The sequence below is a fragment of the Haliaeetus albicilla genome, chromosome 27, assembly GCF_947461875.1.
Source record: "Haliaeetus albicilla chromosome 27, bHalAlb1.1, whole genome shotgun sequence".
Taxonomy (NCBI): Eukaryota; Metazoa; Chordata; class Aves; order Accipitriformes; family Accipitridae; genus Haliaeetus; species Haliaeetus albicilla.
The window spans coordinates 22,911,401-22,936,712 of NC_091509.1; the positions used below are offsets into that span (position 1 = coordinate 22,911,401).

General features: G+C 40.2%; 1 protein-coding gene across 2 annotated transcripts in view; it reads left to right on the forward strand.

The window, feature by feature from the left end:
• The window catches only part of KDM3B (lysine demethylase 3B), a 72,019-nt gene that overhangs the window by 22,901 nt on the left and 23,806 nt on the right, over positions 1 to 25,312 (forward strand). For both annotated transcript variants that reach the window (XM_069773052.1, XM_069773053.1), the window contains exons 2-15: positions 572 to 739; positions 3,172 to 3,285; positions 3,726 to 3,831; positions 5,348 to 5,472; positions 6,931 to 6,999; positions 7,907 to 8,485; positions 11,024 to 12,269; positions 12,617 to 12,818; positions 14,146 to 14,360; positions 15,433 to 15,585; positions 18,132 to 18,239; positions 21,609 to 21,736; positions 22,291 to 22,570; positions 23,600 to 23,856. In XM_069773052.1, coding sequence (XP_069629153.1) covers positions 572 to 739; positions 3,172 to 3,285; positions 3,726 to 3,831; positions 5,348 to 5,472; positions 6,931 to 6,999; positions 7,907 to 8,485; positions 11,024 to 12,269; positions 12,617 to 12,818; positions 14,146 to 14,360; positions 15,433 to 15,585; positions 18,132 to 18,239; positions 21,609 to 21,736; positions 22,291 to 22,570; positions 23,600 to 23,856 — 3,750 coding nt within the window. The remainder of the gene's footprint in view (positions 1 to 571; positions 740 to 3,171; positions 3,286 to 3,725; positions 3,832 to 5,347; positions 5,473 to 6,930; positions 7,000 to 7,906; positions 8,486 to 11,023; positions 12,270 to 12,616; positions 12,819 to 14,145; positions 14,361 to 15,432; positions 15,586 to 18,131; positions 18,240 to 21,608; positions 21,737 to 22,290; positions 22,571 to 23,599; positions 23,857 to 25,312) is intronic.

Here is a 25,312-nt window from a genome sequence, read left to right on the forward strand (position 1 = left end):
AATAAGGTAATGAAAAATCTGGTGAGTAGGTATTTCTGGATAATCCCATGCCATCCAAAATATTTGCATTTGGTTCAGGGAGTTTAATAATGTACAACGCAACACAAAACTTCTGATTTAGAATTGATTTCACAAACACAAACTTTCCTGGCTAAAGGATTTAATTCTGTGAATGTCATTTAACCATACTGACACAGGCTGTCTGTTGAAGTGCCAAGTAAGAGTGTCTAAATTCTCTAAAAAATCACAATGTGAAAGAGGCTTGCATTGGGTCATCAGCTGTATTTTGGAATGAACAATCTTCACATCTTTAATTTTGTATGGGGAAATGCAGCATTTGGAGCCAGTGATGTGTGTTTGGGGATAAATTGCTGTGAATTTGATTCCCGTTTCTTTTGTAATGTTTGATAGCTATATAGATGTGATATTCTCAGTATTATCATTACAATACTTATCCTGATTTTTCTGACTAAAGCTGCTCTCTCCTTATCCATAGGGACTGTAGGAATCTATTTTTTTTCTATTCAGTGTCTGAAAAAAGCTGAAATACCTTCTATTTTTTTTTTATCAGATCTTTGTGGAATTCGATGGCTGTAACTGGAAGCAACATGCCTGGGTGAAAGTCCATGCTGAAGAAGTTATAGTGTTGTTGCTGGAAGGATCATTGGTTTGGGCACCTCGAAATGATCCAGTTATGCTTCAGGGGACTCGAGTCTCACTGGCACAGTGGCCTGCACTGGTGAGTATTTGGCCAAAAGCTCTGACACCCTCAGAGGTTTGCATCAATTCTACTGTGAAACACAGGGCTTGGATATTGTACAGGGCACCATTTTGCAAGTATCAAAAATTGCTTGGGGATGGATTTTTTTTTTAAATGGTAAATAGGAGAGCAGTTAACTGGGAATTATAGTGCTTTTGCAAAGGCATCTGAGAGGCAGTATGCTTTCAGTTCTGCCCCAGAAATTGAAAGCCATTACCTCATGGAAATGAGATATTGTGGGTCTCTGAAGAAATGTGGTACATATCTGAAAAGATTGTTTATCCCTATTTTAGAACTTTGAGTGTGTTAGGCTTTTCTGAATTGTGAGAATAAGCCTTTTAGTCTTACTATGGACTCTCTAGAGCTCTGTATGGTAAAGGTTGCTGCATAATTTTAGTAGGTGTTCCTGAAGGCACTTTGGGGAATAAAATAGACTGTGGGCTGTGCCTGACTATAAACCATAAGTTGGCCACTCCTAATCTAAACTAAAAACTTGATTTCAGTGGTGTTGTCAGCATTAACTAACATGACATGGAAAATTTTCTCCTGTTTCTTGAAGTGGTTATCCCTGTTGCTGTTTATGTGGCAGTTACATGTCATGACACTTGAGACCAAAGCCAATATGTTTTAGCTAGCATATCTGAATATACCCATTTTGCAAACATCCTGATGAGTAGTATATAGTGAAGAGCATTCCTTACATCCTTCTTTCTTCTCTTAGTGGGTTCTGAAAAGGAAAGATCATTATATGTTAGAATCCTACCCTCGTTTTCATGCTGTTTAGTTTTTATTATTTTGCTGTTTTCTTTTCTCCTGCAGTTCTTGGACTGCTTGGGATCCTACTTTCTGCTTTTTAATATTACATTTTGTGCATGGGCACGTTGAAATGTCTTTTCCATTCAAGGACCTTGTGCCTTGGTAGAATTTGAATTTAGTGTTTTAAATGGACACTTGGGCTCAAAGCAACAAGTTCAGCACTGCGTCTTTCTGTGAGGGTTTATTTATTGCATTTGTCTTAAGGCAGAAGAAAACAAGGCCTTTACAGCAGAGATTTTGTATATAGTGTTTTTTTCCATAGGCAGAGTCTTCCTTTCAGTGTACATCCAACTTGTCTCCAAGAGTGAACTCCACTTAAATTTCATCTGGGAAACTGTGTTTATACAGGATCAGTTTCTTTCAGATGATTCCCTAATATCTTGATATCTGAGTGATTTGGGGGTGTGATTTGGGGGTATTACCATAGTCTGCACACAAATTGTGTAATGAGTTGTCTCAGAACCTGTTAGAGTATTTCCAGTATAACTCGAGCTGTATCTGTAGACTTGCTGAAAAAATGTTTCCATCCCATGTACTCTGGACAGCTGCGTGAGCACTCAAGGTTTCAGTAAGTACTAGAGGCCTACCCAAATAACTGCATAGGAATACAGACTGGAGTTAGCCAAAGCACCAGAGTACCTATGTGCAACGTAGACAATTCTGGGAAGCCAACTACTTAGCATTATAAGGTGAATTTTTTTGGGGGGTGGGTTTTGGGGTTGTGTTTTTGTTTTTTCTTTTTTGGTTTTTTTTTGAGATGTATGACTTACGAATGCGTATTCATCCTTCATTGTCTCTTTCTTGTAGTCTGTTCACTTTTAAGAAATAGTTTTACATAAACTGAGAAAATAAATTTTATATTATACTGTTGTGTGCAGGAGAATGGAGTGTGAACAAACTTGATGAGAACTGTTAAGGGAAAAATGTCATGAATACTTGTGTGTTAAAATCATGTAAGTGTGAGCATGAGACAGATAACACATTTCAGAGACTCCAATGGTTGGAAACTTCCTCTTCCATCAGCAAGTTATGTTATAAGGCTATCATTCTGTTCCTGCTAGGTATTTTTAGCAATTTGTCCTGCAGCTTGAATGTCAATAGTACACCTGCTATGAACTTCAGTTTTGCGCAAAATGCTAGCAAAAAAAGCTCCCCTTTAATAATATGTGTATAAATTACTTACACCTGACTTCTGTACGGAAATAAAAATGCTGCTTTCAAGAGGCTGTACCCAAAATATGTAGGATAGTTTGAACCATTAACTAAAGCTTTTTTTAATGTGAGCATCGGAAGATGGTTACCTGTGAAAAAACACATACCACAAAAGGTGTTTTCAGTTCTGCTTTAAGTTCTAATGAAGAAGTGGAGCTAATTTTCTGTAGTTCCTTCTTGTAATATGCCACACTTGCAAGAATTATTGGCTTAGGCATAGTGAGTGATAATTTGCATTAAAACTCAGGCACTGGACGGTGCAAGCTGAGAAATGAAACTTTTAATTCTTTGTGATACTTAAATAGCATGTGAAAACAACTATCGTTGGCCTGTATGTGTGCTCAGTCATTTTTATAATCTTTGTTTTTTCTTGTTCGTCACAGACCTTCACTCCTCTAGTAGATAAGCTGGGTTTAGGCTCTGTGGTCCCAGTGGAGTTTCTTCTGGACAGACATTTACGTTTCCTGTCTGATGCCAGTGGATTACGTTTGTTTCAGGTATTTGAACTGTGTTCAGTTAAAGTGCAAATTTAACTTCATGCTGTGCTTATCAGATTTTTCTTTTTTTTTTACTGTTCCACTTAGATATTCTTGTCTTCCTCCTTTCATTGCCCTGTCAAGTATTTGTGTTTGTTTCCCTGCTTTTCCAGGTGCTTACCTAACCTCCATCTGCATTCAGAAAGTCCTAGTTCCTCTCTGTATTGGTCAGTTAGAGAGCTAGCTGTCAAGCATTGTGTAGCTAATAGTTGCAGTGGAAGTTTTGCAACAGCTTTTGCATAGCTAGTTCTTGTTTTCCTCCTGGCATGTTCAGCAATGTTTTTATTAATTTTACTTTTTTTTTGGTTTGTCAGTCTGAGAGAGAGCTGTCCCTTAAAAACTAATGATTCTATTACCTTGAAAGACTAGACTTTTATGTTAAAACTGTTTCTTGTTGGCAGATGGGAACAGAGAGTCAAAATCAGATTCTGCAGGAACAGCCTTCACTAAGAGAATCTGTCAATGCATTGATCAGTGACCAGAAGCTTCAGGAGATATTTAGCAGAGGTGAGACTGTGTTTTTCTGTCTCAGAGCTACTTCGTTGTGGAACAGTTAGACTATGCTGGGATTTGTGAAGGAGAATAGTAATAGTATCTGTTACTGTTTGATTTGGAAGGTCAATTTTCTGTATTGTTTTGCACGTTCTTTACAAAGAAGCATTGTTTTGTCACAGATACAGGTAAGCAGTTGCTGGGATAAAACCAGAAATACATACTGTGAATGATCACTGAAGATGTAGTTGAAGTAGGATTAACACAGGATTGATAACATCCATGTATTTACAACTTCCTTTATTTTAAGTTTTAGTTTCGTATTTTTAAAGTTTTGGTCCTGTTCTCTGGTTCTGTTCTATAATACTGGAAATTTAGAAGTGAAGTGACTCTGTAGTTGTTGATCTTTAAAAAAATTTCATTTGTTATGTCAAATTCAAATTTTGGTATTTTGATAATTAAAACATGAATTGTTTAAGTTGAAAATATGGTGTGGCTGTGGCTGCTCAGCAGAGTTAATACCTTAACTGTTGTCTGGATTGTGTGTTAGGGTTAAGCCTGATTGCAGCTTTTGTTGTCAGATTGGGGTCTTCTAGTTTGAGGGCTAAAACAATTTTCTATCCAGAGTTTGGGTTCATGGGCCAGGTGGCCACCCTAGAGGTAGGCTTACATTTGAAGGACGATGTAATTCTTAATGAGTATTTGGTGCCTTTTGGTTAAATAAAATGTTTGTTGATAAAAATGCTATGAGGACAATACTTCTTACATGAGCAAGTAGCTTCAGAATTGTCCAGTTTGGAGCCTTATTCTGAAGTGCCTAGTTCTGGGTTTATCAGATATAGGCTGTTGGATCATGTGGATTTTGATGATCTAATATTAACAGGTTTTTTTGTCTGGACTTAGGGTAGGAGGAAAGCTCTGCACGCTGATGTGGAGAGCGAGGGCAGGGTCGAAGGAAACCTTTCTGTAGATGATCCATTACCCGTGTCAAAGAACTAAGACTGGTTGGTTTAGAGACATTGGATATTTGTGCAATTATATTAAATTTTCCACAGTTACAAATATATGTTTCTGTTCTGAAATACATGCGGTTTATACTGGGATTTGATGCATCTGGACCGAGTCAGAATGCTCTGTCTGTCTACTGGATTGATGCTTCATAATTACAGACCTGTAGGTGAGAAAGCAAAATAGTTTAGTTAGCAAGGACCCCCCCTCTGTCTAGCTTGATTTTGTCAAAGGAGTGAGTTTATTTTGATCTTTCATTTTTTTTTTTTTACTTCTAAACTGTATTAATTTTGTCTTTACAGTAGCTTTGAGTTATGGCAATGAGGGCTTATTGACTTTTTACAATAGAATGTTTGCCTTATGCAGGATTTGCAGCAGAAGCCCTAGTGTTTTAATTTTTTTCCACCTGAAAGATGACACTTCAAGCCTTAATTATGTGCACAGAACTCTTTCATTGTATGACTCTTAACTAGTATGACACAAAGCTTGCTTGGGAAATGTACTCAAAGTTCTTCTTTTCCAGGTCCTTACAGTGTCCAAGGCCAAAGAGTCAAGGTTTACCAACCAGAGGATGAAAACAGCTGGCTCTCTGGTGTTGTGAGCCATCAAGACCCAATAACTCGTCTTATGGAAGTGTCTGTGACTGAGGTAAAAATATGAAGCACTGCTTTGGTGTTCCTAAAACAGCATTCCTCAATATCTCGTGGAGAATCACAGCTTCACCAAAACTTGTGCTTTTGGTTCTTTACTCATTTTTTAAAGCAAATAAGAATTATCCTTGTTGTAATTTGCAGCATTCTTTTTTTTTTTTTCCTGTTATGATGACTTTCCACAATAAATGATGATACACAGCCCACTTCTATAAAAGAAGCTATGAGAATTTTTTTGGGAATGAGCGCTACGTGAAAAAATGTTGGAAGTGGTTTTCTGGATGGGAGAGCATGCTGATGTACAGAAAGCTACCTTCTGGGTCTATTACGCTGTGGTCTTCCTATGCCTTCTCTCAGCTTCTATCTGACAGGCTGTACAAGTGGTTTGAAACAAGTGTAGCGTAGAAGATGAAGTCTTAGTCTAAACAAAATTGTTGATGTATTTTAGCTTAGGCTGTTTATTTTTCCCCGTTCCTATCAGTAAACCTAGTAAGTGGTGTAAACAGCACAGAAAATCTGTGCACTGCTAGACTTACCTGGTTTGTATTATATGCTTCTGTGCAGTCTGACAGGTAATTCGGTCTTAACAGCAGCCTGTTCCTAATGGCTTCCTTTTTCAGGAGCAACTAGGAACAGGTCTGTGGTGCTGTGTGTAAATTAACTGTAGCAGTAGCACTTTTGTCATGTTTTCGGGTCCCATCCCGTGTCCCATGCCCCTCCGCCCCTGTGGTCTTTTCCATGTGCAGTAAAATACATGTGCAGAATGAATGCACTGAACGTGCCCAGTAAGTCCTATGTACACATGCAGTAATCCTGCGCTCTGACTACTAAATCTATTGCTGGTGCACAGAAAAAAGTATACTGTGTATGGTAAATAAGTATAGTACTTTGGAGAGACATTGAAATTGTGGAGTATATGCTTTCAGCAGATACATGCCAGGAAGCACTCGACTTACTGTGTATCTACTGTGAAATAAAAAGGTAACCTCTAAGCACAGTTACAGAGATTGGGTATTCATTGGTCCTTTTGGGGAGGCGCTGATGAGGGTAGTCAGCATCAATTGATGTGCTTCTTTCCAGTAGTCTTTTCTACATCTAGCAGAGTGAATGTGCAGAAGGCTAGAACTAAATCAAATTTAAGAAGAGCTGTGTTTAAGGCAATGAATGCCTCTAGAGATGCTCAGTAGAGCAAATATACAAGGAAAGAGTGATAGGAATCAAATCTGTAAGTTTTTGAAATAGAGAGGGAGCAAAAGGATAGAAGGTAAACTAGTAGAAGTAGAAGGCTATAGTATTACTAAGGAAGTGGGACAGAAAGAAAAGGCAAATGGGAGAGGGGCCATAGAGTAACCCTGTGTTTAAGGTCTCTTACGTTGATACTATATAATCTGAATTAAAAACTAATCTCCTCTTTTCTTCCTCCTACCTCCTCGATATCAATCTGCATAAAAATTAGAGTGGTGAAATAAAGTCGGTGGATCCTCGACTAATTCACGTGGTGATGGATAACACTTCTCCAAGTGAGGTACTACAACAGTTCAGGTCTTGTATATACATGTGAAACTTCATATTTACATGCAAAATATCTAAAATATGGAGACAACTGAGAACTGATGCTGTGTTCACTGTGGGCTTTTGATAATGTAATTGGAAGAGGAAAATTTGCTTTACCACTTTGAGAGATAGTCATAGGTTTCTTTAAACAATCTCTTTTCATACAGGCCTGTTTTACTAAGTTCAGCGTGGATCTTGGGGGGGGGTGGTCAATAATCATGGTGGTTGTGCTCCATTTTAAGGGGTAGTGCTCTGATAAAGAATGTCTCTGTGCTCACTGCCTTTTTCTAACGGGATCACTTTGTGCTTCTTCATGGACCTTTTTAGGCATTTCTAAAAATTACCATCTGGCTTCTCTGAAGCAGGCTTGCATGCTTGTGGCATTGCATTGCTTCAGTTGAGAGGTTTCATGATAACATTTGAACCTGTTTTTTTTACCCTAGGCTAAAGGGCAAGCTATCTCCTGTAGTTAAATGTTGTAGGCTTTGAGAAGTGGACAAAAAGTGTGCCCTTCAGAAGAACTGTGGGGATTAGACTTGTAGCAAAAAGGAGTGTGCAGATAGTTTTCATACGTTAGCAAGAACTATGTCAGAGTATGGCGATGTTGCATGTTTCCTAAAATCTGCCATGATGTGGTACGTGCTACAGCAAAGTAGCTCAGCTAAAAATCTTATTGTGAAGATCCTATTCTAGTACAAAAAATACAAGGCTGCACTTATGCTTGTGTTCTGTGTTCACATAGTATCTTTCCTTAGATGTCTCAGTTTTGTGATTAAATGTTCCTAAGCTTAAGAACAGTGTAATGTATTTTGTTCTAACAGAAGAATGTTAACAGGTATCCTGATCTGTTTAGTGATTGCTGGTTTTGTCTATTACAGGGAGGGGGCCCAAAAGCAGCTAAATCATCTAAAGGGAAAAAGAAGAAAGAAAGTCTGGAGGGAAAGGATGGACGGAGGAGGAAAAATGCTTCAGATTCTGGGTGTGATCCTGCAACAAAGAAGCTAAAGGAGAGGGGCGAGGTGGATAGCAACGGTAGTGATGGAGGCGAGGCAAGCAGAGGTTCTTGGAAAGGGGGCTCCAATAGCGAAACTGGACTGGATCCAAGGGCCAAACAGTTGCCTTCATTCGTTCCTCAGATTAATCGCAATATTCGCTTTGCCACTTACACCAAAGAGAATGGCCGAACACTAGTAGTCCAAGATGAGCCAGTTGGTGGTGACACACCATTGCCCTTCGCTCCATTTTCCTCTGTGGCTGGACAAGCATTACTAGTTGGATCTGGATGTAAAGAGGCAGGAAAATCACTGGAACAGGTTGGCCAAGGCACGGTGACTTCTGCAACTGCAGTTACTACAACTGCTTTGACACCAACAACTGTGAGAATTTCTGATACCAGTTTGCCAGCTGTTACTGGACAGGAGAAACTGAAAACAGGCCGATCACAAGCCCAGGGAGAGGTGAGTAGCTCATGATCCAGCATATTCAAGACATACATATTTGCAACAGATGTTCTGCAACATATTCCTGTTACAAAGTGTGTCCGTGGAATTGAGAAAACTTCTTCCCTGATGAATCTCTCCCTTCCCAAAGGAAACCTTTCTGTTATCTGATCTAAGAAAGAACTCAAAAGAAAATGAAGATATTTGGTGGAGGATTTGTAAGAGACAACTTTTTAGCACTCTTGCCTTTATTCATCCTTAATCTCAGAAATGCAGCCTTAAAGTCACTTTAAGCACTGCACTTAATATGATTAATTTTGTTGTGTCATATGGAAGATAACCTACTTAATATTTCTTACCGTTATATGAACAAATATGCATGAGAATGTGCACTGAGTTGAACACTTAAGTTACTTGGGGGAGAAAAAAAAAACCAAACAAAAAAACCCCAGAAAAACAATGAGGCTGCATTTAGAGGACCTTTTATAGATGCCCAACTTGTCTGTTACAGCTATGATATCTCCATAGTAGAAAAATGAGCCAGTTGCGTCATGTACTATCTAGGGTTCTAAACAAATAAATAATTAAAACATTTGAGATGGGTACCCTTACAGGAAATTTTAGTGAAGAGCTCAGTCTGGAAGCAGCTTGAAGACCTTTTAGTTATGCCTTTGTTTTCAAGGGGAAAAGTGAAAAAGTAGAAGGGAAACTCTGTTAAAAACAAAATAAAGGACTTTTTAAGTAATCAGATGAAGGCTTATAAAAACAAAACAAAAACAAAACCCCGCTTCAGTAAGTGCAGCAAAAATTAAGAAACTCGTAGTCTACTGTATAAAAAAAGTGAAGAAAATGGGAGACACATTAGAAAGTCCAAGGTGGTTGCCAGGAGGTTAGATGGATTGCTTTCATCCCTGTCTTTTGTATTAGCTAATGAAATGGGGGGAAAGGTGAGTTGTTTGCCTTGGGATAAGGATTTCTAGATGGTAACGTGTAAAGGAGAAATAGAATTTTAGAAGACAGGAGTGTTATATAATTAAATTGTTATAATATAACCTGCTCTCTCTTCCACTCCACCACCCTGCCCTGCACACCCCTGCCCCCCCCAAAAAAAAGAAAAAAAAAAAAGTTCAGAATTGGGAGCAGCTACAAATTGTGTAGGTGAACGGTAGAAATTGTATCTATCATCAGTGATATTAGGGAAGAACTTTAATTGTACTGAGAAATTTTGGTACCGCCTCTCCTTCCCTCCCTCTCCCCAACCCCAAATCACTTGTTTTAAATCATTATTAATAATCTGGATTCAGAATTTGCAGGCAGACCACTAGTCCATTTCAAACTATATTTTCCTTGAGGGAGGGAACCTGACATAAATCACTAAGAGTGTTGTAGATAGTTCACGTGTTGTTGCTTCAGACTGTCCATTTGTCATAGTGTGATTTGGTCCTTGAGATTACTTGATGAGCTTGGTTTGCATTCGTATTCACACACTTTTAAAAACTGTTAGAACCTGGTTTGTGAAAATTATTTTGGCTCTAAAAAGAAATACCTGAAATTGTAATATCTGGAAGAACTGTCATGGGGGACATTAATATGTTATTAAAGTTATTACAGCTGGAGGTTGACACTAATGTGTGACACTAATGACCAGTAGGATGTGTTGCATAGAAGCTGTGGTTGTATTTAACATGGCCTTGGAATAAAATTTTACTAATCATGAGTATTCCTCGTGAGACGATTTCTAAGTGGAAAGTCAAAGAAAAGGAATAGAACTGATGAATTAGTCGTAGAATATAATCAGTTACAGTAGGACTGTGAGAATTGGAAAATCTGAATAAGTGTGATTTGAGAAGAGAGCAAGTGAATATTCCATATCACAGTTACGGGTCTAGTAGAAATCTGCAAGTCAGAAGGCTTTCCAGTATTTGAAGATCATAAAAATTAAGCCCTTTGTGCTTAACATTTGCTGAGTAATCCCCTGCAAGGCACCACATCACAGGCATCTATCTACCTGTCAGCAAATGTGGCTTGCTGTGACCAGGAACAGTTTGTTCACTAACTGCTAGAGGGCTTTCTTTGTTTAATTAACTTTGCAAACTAAGTTAATTATTTCAAGGGTGCTGGTTAAGTAGGAGAAGCTTATCAGGGTGATCTTGGGGGAGGGTGAAAGATGGGAGGTTATTGAAAAGCAGTTTCAATTAAGGTTCCCTTCTTGCTGACTTGAATTAAAACAATCAGCAGTTTAAATAACTTGCTTTTCTGTGAATCAGTTCACTTTGTCTTGTGTCTCACTTTTGGTTTAAAGCATGATAAGACATTAAGTGTTCATTTTCTCCATGTGTCTTTAGTATGTAATGGGCACCATTAGCTCATTAGTTTCAATAGCTTGTAGGTAGGAAAAATTAGTCTAGCAGAATCTTTAAAGAAATTTCTTCATTGTAAATAATTCTGCTGGAAGTTTCTAATAGTAGATTGCTAATTGTGCAGTTAGATGAACCAACGTATTGCTGAATCAAACAAGAACGCTTTAATAGGCTAATGCTTTTAATTTTGTTTCAGAGTTCCCGAAATTCACTTTTGGCTTCTTCTGGATTTGGAGTCTCTATCCCAAGTGCTTCCCAGTCCTTGGTATTTGGGGGTGGAAGGAGCCAATCAAATGGAGTGGTGACTCCAGAAAGCAAGCCTTCTGGATTTTCTTTTGGCTGTAGTACTGGGCAAGAGGCTCAGAAAGATTCTGATCTGTCCAAGAACTTGTTTTTTCAATGCATGTCCCAAAATCTACCTTCCAGTAACTACTTCACGGTCATTTCAGAGAGCTTGACTGAAGATGCCTCTAGTCGGGACTCATTCAAGCAGTGTGCAGAGAGTGTGGGTACTGGGATCTGTAAAGGTAAAATTCTTTCAGCGGACACTAAACCAGGACCCCAGTCTGGCAGTTCTGTGGAGCGGAAGCTGCCTGTGGAATCTATGCCTACCCTTACTCCAGCCTTTTCACGAAGTCTGTTGAATACTCGTCCCCCAGATAGTCATGAAAACCTATTTTTACAGCCCCCAAAGCTATCAAGAGAGGAACCCTCAAACCCTTTCCTGGCATTTGCTGAGAAAGCAGAACTTAGTCCTTTCAGTGGCTTTGCATCTTCATCTCAGACAGGGGTTTCTACTCCCTCTACACCTGTGGGTCATAAGGCCTCTTCTGGCTGGCCAGAATCACTCACCTCTACAGACTCTTCTCTAGCTAAGAAGAAAACCTTGTTTATAACAACTGACTCCTCAAAGATGATCTCCAGTGCTCCTGGTTCAACAGTTGCTGCTGGTGTTCAGAGCCCTTCCACTGTAGGGAATGGCCGTTCCAGCTCACCAACCAGCAACCTGACACAGCCTATTGAGATGCCCACACTTTCCTCCAGCCCAACAGAAGAAAAACCAGCTGTTGGGCCTGGGCAGCAGGACAATCCTCTTCTGAAAACTTTCTCTAATGTGTTTGGCAGACATCCACCTGGCTTTTTCTCTTCACAGGCAGAGTTTCCACAGGAGAACAAAGCCCCTTTTGAAGCTGTGAAAAGGTTCTCTCTGGATGAGCGGAGCTTGACTTCCAAACAAGACTCAGACTCCAGTACCAATAGTGACCTGTCAGATTTGAGTGACTCTGAAGACCAGTTGCAGGCCAAGGCTTGTATGAAGGGAATCCCAGACCACTTGATGGCAAAGCTAGGCCCCAATGCAGAGCGCAATGCTGAATTGCTGCTGGGGAAAGGAAAAGGGAAGCAAGCCCCAAAGGGCCGGCCTCGCACAGCTCCCCTAAAAGGTGATGACTTGAATGCATGTTGTCTTGGAAGCACAAGGAGGTGGGATACTGGGATATCTCCTGTGTGATGAACTATGTGAACTAACCACAGGTGTAAACCTCATTTATGCTCAGTAGGCAGCACACAGGATATTTACAAGGCTCAACCTTAATGCTTCTTGTATGTGAATTAAGATGTTCACTTTGAGAAATGTTTAAGCATATATTTGTCAGGACAAAAGTGTGATATGCTGCAGACTTGAACAGTCTTACTGGTTTTGCATGGGTATGAGCATACAGATCTCTGAAAATATGTTTTGCTGTTGCTGTTAGCTAATGGATTTTCACTTCTACTTTGCCTCACCCAGTTGGCCAGTCTGTGCTGAAAGATATGAGTAAGGTGAGGAAGTTGAAGCAGTCAGGTGAGCCTTTTCTCCAGGATGGCTCTTGCATCAATGTAGCTCCACATCTGCACAAGTGCCGGGAGTGCCGTCTGGAGCGGTACCGCAAATTTAAGGAGCAAGAGCAGGATGACTCAACTGTGGCATGTCGCTTCTTCCATTTCAGAAGGTGCTCAAATTCTTCCTTCCTTCATATGTAGTCTATGTGCAGAGGTTGGACCATGTCCAAGCAAAAAGTAATTATGTTTTACTTATTTAATGTGCTTGGGTACAATAATGAAGATTTTGAGTGTCTTCTTGCATTTCCCTGCATCACCTGACTGGAATTCCCTCACTGGGGTAGGAAGAGCTGCTGTTGGAAGATACAGCTATATGATACTAAGTAAGCCTCCAGGTCCCGCCTCAGGAGATTGAATTTGCTTTATTGAGTAGAATTTTACTGCTGTTCTCTCCCTCATTCGTAAGGAGTTCAGAACAGAGAAAAAATTTTAATTTGGTCAACAAGTAACTAAACAATGCCAGCATGAGGCTAATGTTTGACTAGGTTTTGTTGAGTACAGAACTGATTTTTAGGAGTAGAACACTGCCTGTGTTTTCTCTCTGTTGCATACACATTTTACTGTTCCTTGACCTGTCATACTTCTCTTCATCTTCTTTAACTGCCTGTTCGAGCAAGTGCTGTGCATCTTTTTCCAAAAAGACGTTTGTTAAGTTTCTGGCATATAAAGGATGAAGTGAATTTTTAGTATGTGCCACCCATCCAGTAAGGATTATAGCTGCTTCTCTTCCTGAACTTGTTAAAAATTAATTTAGCTTTGAGGTTAAAGACAAGATTGGTTTTGCTTGAAAATGAAGTTACCTTTAATATTGGCAGGAGACATTCAGGGTTCTGTAACTTACGTTGTTACTCCTTTTACCACACGAAGACTAGGAGGGTCAACAGCTACTGATAAAACAGTAGTGACTCATCTCTGTGGAGAGCAGTGGCAAGAATAGTAGGTACGATAACGATTTTTGTATGTCTTGAAATATGAACTGTTAGAACAGTTGCCAAGTGCTAGTGGCCCTACCCAAAACTGAAATACTGGTTTCCCAAAAGTTGGGAAATAACTTCCTCCTGAATTAAAGTAGAGAATGAGAAATGTGCAGAATTTTTACAAGCAGCATCATGCAGCAGCCCAAATTTTGTCATCTCTTTCTATTAATAGTATAGAGAAATGGCTTACCAAGCTGTAGCAATTTCCTGTATGTGGAATTTCCCACCAATGCTTGTGGGACCTGGGGATTCATTCCAGTGGGTTTTGTGGCCATTGCCTTTGTGTACCTTATTCTCTGTGTTATCTGGATTTGCATAATAGTTGTACTGGCTGTAGAATATAGCACTCCAGCTCAAGCCTATTTTCCCCTTTCTGGGTTTATATTCAGACATAGTGTATGGCATTATAAGTTAAAGGTGGTTGAGCAGCTTCTAAATTACTCCATCCTGTTTTCGGCAGGCTGATATTTACCCGGAAAGGTATTCTACGAGTAGAGGGTTTCTTGAACCCACAACAGAGTGACCCTGATGCCATGAGCCTATGGATTCCTTCCTCCTCCCCTGCAGAGGGGATCGATCTGGAAACTTCCAAATATATCCTTGCCAATGTGGGGGACCAGTTCTGCCAGCTTGTTATGTCAGAGAAGGAGGCAATGATGATGGTGGAGCCACATCGTAAGCTGGGCTTTTGACGTGTTTTTTGTCCATCTTCTCTGTGTAATGTGTGTACAATGCAGTGGAATAGAGTTGAAAGTGTAATATAATTTTTTGTTAAAATGCTTCTCCTTTTCTTCCAAAGAGAAGGCTATATTCACTTCTTTGGGGGGTGTGTAATTGTGGGACCAGCATTTGGGATTTTTCTTTTGGATCAGTGCAACATTACTACCAAGGAAGCTAATGATAACTTTCCCAGACATCGTTAAATTATTTTTCAATAAATATATGCAGAAATCAGCTGACTTGTGCTCCTAAGAAAATAGAAATAAGTCCGGAACACTTATCACGCTTACCAGTTATGCTTTAATGAGCAGCTTTTCTTACATGTTCCTATCCTGTTATACTCTAGGGGCATCACATAAAAGCTCAGGGTTTTGTAGGGAGGGAGGAGTACCTGCATTCAGCCTGCAAGGACTCAGCTGAGCAACTAGGTGCCAGCATTGCCCCTAGAAGGGGAGTGCATCTAGAAAAAATTATCTAAAGGTATCCAGTTCAGCCTATCACATGGATAGCTCTGACTATCTGATTTTTTCCCTTTAGCTTCTGGAATGTACAAGGGCAGCCATTTGGAGAGGACTTCCCCTTCCTCAGCCAATGTGTTGGTTTAGAATCTGAAGAGTTGACAGGCCTCCAATTAGTAAAACTAAATACGCGTTCTTTATAGTTTTATAAGTTCATGTTATTTGTTCATAAAACTCACAGAAATTTTGTAATTTTGCTGTAAGTTCTAGAAGTGCTCCTTGAAATTCAGGTACTATAGAACTCTGTAAGGTGCTCCATTTCCTTGTAGTGTGTGCATTTTGGGACTTGACCTTACCTGCTCTTAGAAATGGGGATTTTAATAGTGTCGCAAGACTAGCAACTCAAAGAATGTGTCTACGGATGTAAACAGTATGTGTTTCTATGCTTTGCCCTCAAGTCATGTTTCCGTGAATTGTTTCTTTATCAATGTTACTGTGATACTCTGCAATTAGGTGGGAGTAATGCAAAATGTCAAAGCAGTAATTCCTAATGTTCCTTCTCTTTATAGAGAAAGTGGCATGGAAGCGAGCAGTACGTGGCGTGAGGGAAATGTGTGATGTATGTGAGACAACACTCTTCAATATTCATTGGGTTTGTCGCAAGTGTGGTTTTGGGGTCTGTCTGGACTGTTACCGGCTGAGGAAGAATCGTCCACGTAGCGGTGAGTACTGGATTTTTTTCCCCCACTGTAATCTTCAAATTGGTTGGCTTTCAGTGGGGATAGTTTCTGGGAAGTTGCTGAAGGTTTTGGGGGAGAGTTAGTGAGTATCAGCTTGGGAGGCTGGAGGTTTAGAACTTTGGCACTACTGTCTTACATGCTGCTGTTCCATTCTTCATTTCCTTAGATACCTGTGTTTTATCTATTTGGTTAGAATTTGGTTATTAAAATTACAACATCAGCAGGTGTAGGCTGTGTACTGAGACAGACTACTGTATAGTTCCATCTTTTCCTCAGAGTATAAAAGAAAAATTAAGTAATATTTTAACAGTTTAGAACTGTCACAAGATGAACTAGTAAGCAGACATTGCAGAGAACTCCTTTCTGTAACAAGGAGTTAGATTGGAAAGTTTTCTTTGTTTTTTGATTCCTTGATGCACTAAGGTTTGTAATTCAGGAAAAAGTTCAGTAAGTTCAGTTTCTAACAAATAGAGGCACACTGTGTTTACAAAAGTGAATACCTGGTTGCTTTTTTGTGTATTTTACTGTATTGAGACCACTTTGGTAGTGTGGGTGCTGACAATGGACAATCTTAATAAGTGTAAGGCTATTAGTGATAGTTACATTATTATATGGAGCAGATGTACAAAATGCTGGATGTTAATAACTGTGAGTACTGCTGTCTGTTTGTTATGGGTAAAGGTGCCAGAGAACACTGAATGGATTATAAAAGCAATGGGTTTTTTAAAATGTGAAGTCCCCTATTTTTATATCGTTGTTGTGGGTTAGCTGCAGTAGGCAGCTAAGCGCCACACAGCCACTTGCTCACTCCCCCATGGCACTGGGACTGAGGAAAGAGGAAGAGTAAAAGAAGAAAAACCTGTGGGTCACAATAAAAATAGCTTAATAAACAAAGGAGAAATAGAAAAAGAAAAGACAACAAAGGAAGTGATGCAAAGGCAATCACTCACCACCTCCCAGAGGCAGACCGTTTGTTGCCCAGCAGGTTCCCAAGCAAAAGATGGCTAACCCCCTTAACTCCCTCCTCTCTTTTTTTATTGCTGAGTGTGACATGGTATGGCATGAACATCCCTGTGCTTAGTTTGGTTCATCTGCCTGGTGGTGTTCCGTCCCAGCCTCTTGTGCACCCCCAAATCTATTCACTCGGGAAGGGGGGCGGGTAGAGTGAGAAACAGAGAAGACTGGGACACTGTGCAAAAACTGTTCAGCAACAACTAAAATATTAGTGTGTTATCGGCATTGTTTTGGTCACAAGTCTAAAACACAGCACCACACAGGCTGCTATGAATAAAAGTAACTCCATCCCAGCCAGACCCAGTATAATAATGAAGCATATGAAATTACTGCCAGAAGACACCAGAAGACAGCATAACAATCTTTAAGGTGTGGTTAACCAGGGTATAGTAGAAATAGTTGAAAGTAAGTAGAATAGAGTTTCTTGTATCTGGCACTGTACATGCTTGGAAAAAGCATTTGGGACTGAATATATCACTGACAGAATGTGGTATAAAGATGTCCACGATTTAAGGGCAATAGTTGCTTAACCCCTTTTCTTCTGACATCAAGGAAATAAATACGATAACCTTACCCATGCCAGGTGAAAATGGAAAGGTCCAGGGCATAGGAGAATTTTTTACTCAGTGATGTACAGAGGGAGGTCAACATTGAAAAAAATTGATATTTTACAATGTCTAATGATAGTGGGGGGGGGGGGGGTGTGCACGTGCGTTGCCTGTCAATGATGCCTTCCTGAAAACAGTATTGTAATTCTGATTTATTAATCAAGTCTGAAATTTTGGAATGGACCAAAATGTAGAACCAAGGCATTATTTAAATACAATTACTTGCCTCAAGAGGCTTCTGAACTTTGTGCCATAAAAACAACCTATACCAGGTCTAAAGGACTCTGAAATGAAGTTTTATATGATCCTTCTCATATTCTACCCCACTCAACTTTCCCCCCCTACCTTTTTAAAGGAAGAGAATGGCATGCAGTTTATGTGGCTACATATTTGTAGGCCCAACTTGGCTTAAAATCTAAAGAATTATAAATTTGTCAGACTACTTTTCAAACTGTTAGTCTGCTACTTGCTAGCTTTTTAAGTAGATGTGCTGACAGGAGAGCTTAGTTTCCTCTTCCTGGAGCTGATCTGCAGATACTTTTTGCTGAAAAAGCTTGGGAGATGATGACAAGAGAAGCTAGAATTACCCTATAACTTAAGAAAGCATAATGAGGACAAGAGTATGATAATTAAAAATTGAGGCTAGAAGCCAAGATTTTTAGGTGATTGAAAATAACAAGCTGCTAGAGATGAAGGGAAAATGACTGTGGTAGTTTTATAATCCAAAGAAGCAAAGAAGTTGCTGTAGGTCCTGTTCTGATGGTCTGTATTTATAGTTTATTTCTGAGATCGTCTGCAGGTTAGCCTCCTGCACTGTAAAGAAACAATGTTGATACAGCAATATTCTGTATTCTAAAGTTTTAGTGACTTTTGTACAAAACTTTACTTTTTTTGTCTTTATTCCAGAGACAGAGGAGATTGGTGATGAGGAAGTCTTCTCGTGGCTGAAGTGTGCAAAGGGTCAATCTCATGAACCAGAAAATCTTATGCCGACACAGATCATTCCTGGTACAGGTAATGCTTGAAACCTGAAAGGAAAAAATTCCAAATTTTGTCTTGATTCTGGGCAAGCAAGTGGAAGAAAATACTAAGATGGTCAGTGTTCTAGCTGGTACATTTTCTAGCATGGATTTAGAGGAGACTTTCACTTGCTGTAGTGGAAGGTTTGAAGGGAAGGTAATCCAAGGAAGACCAAGCTGTGGGTTTGAAGTGAACACCCTCCTAATACTAGCTGTGACTTCTTGTGCTCAGCTGTTTTTAGTTGTATCAGTAAATTTGGTGAACTTGCAAGAAAGATCATCATCTTTTCTGTTGGGGGGAGGGAAAGTAAATAGTCAGTACTGACAATTTACTTGACTGTTTACATAACTAGTCCTAAAAATTATAGAATCATAGAAAGGTTTGGGTTGGAAGGGACCTTTAAAGATCATCTAGTTAAACCCTCCTGCCATGGGCAGGGACATCTTTCACCAGACCAGGTTGCTCAAAGCCCCATCCAACCTGACCTTGGACACTTACAGCAAGGGGGCATCCACAACTCCTCTGGGCAACCTGTTCCAGTGTCTCACCACCCTCATTGTAAAAAATATCTTCCTTATGTCCAGTCTAAACCTACCCTCTCAGTGTAAAACTGCTGCCCCTTTTCCTGTCACTACAGGCCCTGGTAAAAAGTCTTTCTTATGATCCCCCTTTTTATATTGAAAGGCCACAATAAGGTCTCCCCAGAGCCTTCTCTTCTCCAGGCTGAACAACCCCAACTGTCTCAGCCTTTCTTCGTAGGAGAGGTGCCATAGGAGAGAGGCCTCTCATCATTTTCATGGCCCTCCTCTGGACCTGCTCCAACAGGTCCATGTCTGTCTTGTCCTGGGCACCCCAGAGCTGGATGCAGGATGCCAGGTGGGGTAGAGCAGAGGGGAAGAATCACCTCTCTCGACCTGCTGGCCACGCTTCTTTTTATGCAGCCCAGGATATGATATGGCTTTCTGGGCTGCAGGTGCACATTGCTGTTCATATCTAAGTTTTCATCTACCAGTATTCCCAAGTCCTTTTCCGCAGGACTGCTCTCAGTCTGTTCTCTCCCTGGCCTGTATTGATATTAGGGGTTGTCCCAATCCAGGAGTGGGACCTTGCATTTGGCCTTGTTGAACATCCTGAGGTTCATGTGGGCCCACTCCTTAGGCATGTCAAGGTCCTGCTAGATGGCATCCCTTCCCTCCAGCATATCAACTGCTAGACGCAACTCAGCTTGGTGTCATCTGCAAACTTGCTGAGGGTGCACTTGATTCTGCTGTCTATGTTATTAATAAAGAAACTGAAGAGTTCCTGTCCCAGTATGGACCCCTGAGGGGCACTGGTTGTTAACGATCTCCATTTGGGCATAGAGCCGTTGACTGTAACTCTTTGGACACAGCCATCTAGCCAGTTCTTTATCCATTGAATAGTCCATCTATCAAAACCATATCTCTCCAATTTAGCTACAAGAATATTCTGGGGGACTGTATTGAAGGCCTTACAGAAGTCTAGGTAGATGACATCTGTAGTCCTTCCCGTGTCCAGTGATGCAGTCTCTCCACTGAAGAAGGCCACTAGATTAGTCAGGCATAATTTGCCCTTGGTGAAGCTGTGTTGGCTGTCTCTAATCACCTCCCTGTCTTCCATATGTTTCAACGTGTCTTCCAGGAGAATCTGCTCCATGATCTTACTGGGCACTGTGGTGAGGCTGACTGGTCAGTAGTTCCCAGGGTCCTCCTTTTTTACCCTTTTTAAAACTGGGTGTGATGTTTCCCTTTTTCCAGTTACTGGGGACTGTACCTGACTGCCCATTTTAATTTGACCAGGAGGTCCTTACTGACCCATGCTGTTCTCCTGCCTGCCTTGCTTGACTCTTTACATGTGGGAATTAAGAGCTCTTGCACTCTAAGAAAAATGTTCTTAAAGAGCTGTAAGCTCTCCTTGGCTCCTTTTGTCCTTGAGGGCAGTTTCCTGGGGCAGGGGGGGGCATATGCTAATTCCTTAAGCAACTGAAAGTTTGCTCTCCTAAAATTCAGTGTCCTGAACTCTACTCTTCACCTGGCTCATATCACTCAAGATTGTGAATTCGTACATGGCACAACCACTGCAGCCCAGCCTGCCACCAATCTTGACATCTCTGGTTAGTTCTGTGTTGGTGAGCAGCATGTCCAGTAATGCGTCTCTGGTCGGGCTGTCTGTCTCCTGGATTAAGAAATTATCCTCAACACACTCCAAAAGTCTCCTTGACTGTTTACAGCTTGCTCTGCTGCTTATCCAGCAGGTGTCAAGGTGATTGAATTTCCCCATCAAGTTCAGAGCCTGTGAGCATGATGCTTCCTGTAGTTGAAGTAAGAACGCTTTGTCAACAGGCTTCCCTTGGTTGGGTGGCCTGTAATAAACACCAACAGTGAGGTTTCTTTTGTTGACTTGGCCCCTAGTTTTTACCCTTAAGCTCTCAACCTGTTCATCACTGTTTTTTCAAGGATAGCTCTGTGCAGTCAACCCATTCTTTTACGCAGAGAGCAACCCCCCCCAGTGCTCCAGTTGTGCGATTCATCCAATTGTAGCTTTTTACTTGCACAATGACTTCCAGCTCCTCCTGCTGTAGTTACCTGTGCTGAATGCATTGGTACATAGAGGCACTTCAGCTGGCCTATCAACCTTGTCACCTCTTGAGAGGAATGTGCCCAAATTCCTTTGAGGCATTTCATAGGTGTTTCCCTGTTGGTTCCTAATACATCAGCAGCCCCGGGCTTTTCTCTGTTGCTCAAATCTCCATCCCCTTTCCCCACTAAATCTAGTTTAAATCTCTCCGTGTAAGTCTGGCTGACTTGTTGGCAAAGACTCTCTGGCCCTGCTTGGGCAGGTGAATCCCATCAGCTCCCAAGAGACCTGGCTTCTCAAGGGTAGATCTGTGATCATAGAAGCCACAATCTTGAGTATGGCACTGGCCGTGCAGCCAGGCATTTACCTGTTCAATTCATTACCTCCTCCTCCTTACTGGGAGGATAGAGGAGAATGCCACCTGTGCTCCAGATCCTTTTAACATTGCTCCAAGGGTTATATAGTCTCTCTTGATGGTTCAAAGTTGTCTCATTGCAGTATCATTGGACCCTACATGGAATAGGAGGAGCAGATGATAACCTGTAGGATTTGTCAGGCTTGACAGCCTCTCAGTGACATCGTGAGTCTAGTGTTAACACAGTTCTCCACACTATTAAGAGACGAGTGTCTTGTTATAGCATGTGATCCTGAAGATACTTAGAAGTAATACTAAAAAAACCCCACCCCCTCTGAATATATATTATAGTTAAGGCCTTGTTTTTAGATTTCTTTACATGTGATATTAAAAGATTTTAACTTTATTTCAAGCGCTTTACAATATTGGAGATATGGTTCATGCAGCACGAGGCAAATGGGGTATTAAAGCCAATTGTCCATGTATTAACCGGCAGAACAAATCAGTGTTGAGACCAGCTGTCACTAATGGAATATCACAGGTATGTAATCTGAGGCTGAAATTACCTTGTTTGACATTACATTTTTAAGATCTATTAAAACGTTAGATCCTTTAGACTAATCTATTGTGAAACACAAACTTTATTTTCTCTATATGTATTCTGAGTGTTTTAGCTTAGCAAAAATCTTCTGGGACATTTTCAAGGATGTGTGCTGCAACTGTTATTTACCAAGTGGATATTTGGGCTAATACTCTTATGTAGAAGCTGGGTAAGAAGCCATTCATGTTGATGCTGTATCTTAAAACAAACCACTATGAGTAGCTTGCAACGTGTGTATTTATTTTGTTAAGGTTCCTGAATGTTACGCTGACTGTAGAGCAGTTCTGTTACTGTTCACACAAAAAGGCCTCCTGTAAAAAAAGAAGTAGAAAAGCTTGGGTTTGTGTTAAGCATAAAGGAACTCTACTGTGCGCTTAAAGCAAATGAACAAACAAAACCAAACAAAACCCAATGCATTGGATAACTAAAATATCTCCCAAGTTGAACTCTTCCCTTTATTCAACATTTAGCAGTTGTTTACATTTTTGTTTTAGCTTCCGACTGTAAATCCTAGTGCATCAGTCTCTGGAAACGAGAGCACCTTTTCCACTGGAGCAGGGACAGCAGGAGTGGGGCAACTAGAAATGGACACTGTTCCAAAATCTGAAGCAACTGATAGTAGGATAGAAGAATCTGCAAAAACAGAGATGTTACCAACCAATAACACTGGTGAAATAAAGACTAACAGACCACTTTGTCCAGAAACAGCTCCATCGTCAGCCTTACACTGGCTTGCAGATTTAGCAACGCAAAAAGCAAAAGAAGAAACAAAAGGTGAGCAGAAGACATGCCCTCTGGGGTTGGAATTAAAAGATAAATGATAACCTACTGCTTGGTTGCTATTCTTTGTGAGAGTGCCTAGCCCTAAACAGAAAAGAACATGGTCATTTTTCTTCCTTTGCCTCTTAGAACCAGTTTTCTTTTACAGGCTTAGGAATACTTAAAGCTGGAAAGATGATGATACAGCTGAAGATAAAAATACTGTCTTGTCACTCGCAGTTTATTTCAGTGCCAGTTCATTTATTTATTTTCTAAGTAATAAGCAGCTGGTATCCTGATGTAAAATGGTAGTAATTAATTTCAGATGCAGCTTTGTCACTTTATAACTATTGAAGTAAATAAAGCTGTTTTGTGTGCTACGTGAATAGTGCATTTCCAAGGATTTGAGAGAGGAGAGCCCACTTGGAGGGTCAGATGAAAGCTTAGAACTTCTTTAATACTCAATAGTTTGAGTGTGATTCTCAATATGAAATAACTGTTTACGGAATACACATCCCAGTTGTCAGATGTAGCATGACTAACAGAGGATTTATTCCTGTCCATATATCTAGCAAGAACTACTTTATATGACAATGTTAAATGTTGATGACTCTTTCGCTACTTTCGCAGGGTTTAGTGACTGTAATATTTTGACTACAATTAAAATTTGAAATATTTCATATCGAAACATTAATTGGGAAAGTCAAGGAAATGTTTTTTAATTGAGCGTATTACAAAGTTGTGGTTTCATGGGTATCAAGCACTTTCAGATCAGATCTACTGTGCTGTTCAAAACTTTAATGGCGTACAAATGGTAAAGCCTATCTGAAGTATATGGTGTCTTTGATTATCTTTGAGGTGCCTCATTCACTGTTGCAGTGATAATTTACCTTTACCACAAGATTTTGTCAATATCCTATTTAATGCAAGAGCAAATAATTTCAGAGAACTTCATGATCATTTAAACTTTGCCTTTTTTTCTTTTCTTTTTTCCCTTTTTTTTTTTCCTTTTTTTTCCCCCCAATGTTGATACTTATCTTGCAGAATCAGGATCACTGAGGTCAGTGCTTAATAAAGAATCCCATTCACCCTTTGGATTGGATTCCTTCAACACCAGTACAAAGGTTTCCCCACTAACCCCAAAGCTGTTTAATAGCCTCTTGTTGGGCCCAGTGACATCTAGCAACAAAGCTGAAGGCTCCAGCCTCAGAGATCTGCTACACACAGGGCCAGGAAAACTTCCTCAGGTCCCATTAGACACAGGAATCCCCTTTCCTCCGGTCTTTTCTGCAGCTTCTACGGTAAATAATTTTTTATTCCTTCAATGATATCTGTTCTAGGAAAGAACTTCATGATGATCTAACAGTTTTCATCTAAATGTTTTTATAGTATCTTTTGCTTAAATGTTGAAACAAATGCAATATCTCACCAAAACTCACCACCCCACAAAGTTTTAGAGAACTTTGATGCTAATTGGTAGTTTGTCGTTTGATTTACTACTGTTGTGGAGAAGCTATTGCTTGCAAGAGACCAAGAGAGTGAGTTAAATATAGCCTTTAAACTGTTTAATTGATAATCAGCACCGCTATAAAAGCTCACTTTAAATTCTACATCTCAAATTATTGCAAGAGCATACCACAGACAGACAAAAAGCTATGAGCAAACCAGTTTCTTAAAACAACTTAGGTGTACTTGAAATGCATTTAGGATAGAATGTGAATTTAGGGTGTAGTTGCTATTTCTGGATGCTTATTCTGCAATAAGCATACTTTGTTTCTCTTTAATCAGTTTTGGAGGAAATAACCTTAAAAAACCTGAACAAATCAATGGTATTTGAATGAAATGTTAAAAGCATTTAGTTTAAGAGAAGGATAGATTCTGTGGAATTTATCAAGGCTTAGCTCTTCTTGGAGAATACTTTCTCTAAAAGCTTAGGCAGATAGAATGAGGAAGATGATGAAATGGCTTGTCTCATAGCAGAATTTTTTTTTCCTCCATATCAGGCTGGAAGGATGGAACCTTAATAACAGTTCACGTTGTTTGGGTTTGGCAGAGGGAACTGTATGGCTATATGGGAAAATACATCACTGCTACAGGAAAGTGAATCCAATAATACTTCCACCCCCCGTCCCCTCTCATCACTGAGCACAGGCAAAGACATTGTGATCACTTGTTTTAAAGCAAGTTATTCCTTCAAGACTTCAGAGGGCCTGTCTCAGCTTGTATCCCTGTTGCTGCAACTCTATGCATTCTCTGACAACATTGAATAAGATCTATTGTGTAATGTCTTTTTTCACTTTCTTGGCTTCTGCTCTTCACGGAGTAATTTAGATTTGAAAGGACTTGTGGGGAACTCTGGTCCAATCCTCCACTTGAATGCCTGGATGCTTCATGTAGAATGTATATGAACAAAATGTACCTGAGAAACAGCAGTTGTGTCAGTCAAATTGCGAGGAATAATAGACTGCTGCTCATGAAGAGAATCATCTTGATGTTTCTGGATCGTTGCCATTCCGTTGTGAAGAGTAGTTAGCCCTGACTGTAGTAGTTAAACTGCATATTACCTATTTCATGGCCTCTAGAGAGTCAGCGTAAAGGTACATTTTTAAGACCATCGTAAGTGGATGATGTTATGATCTGGTCTTACTTGCATAAGACAGGCTGTAGAAAACTAATATAATCCCAAGCAGTAGTACAGGCTGGGGTCTGACCAGCAGCGGTGTAACCCTTCTGAAAGGAGCCCAGGGCCCTAGGGGA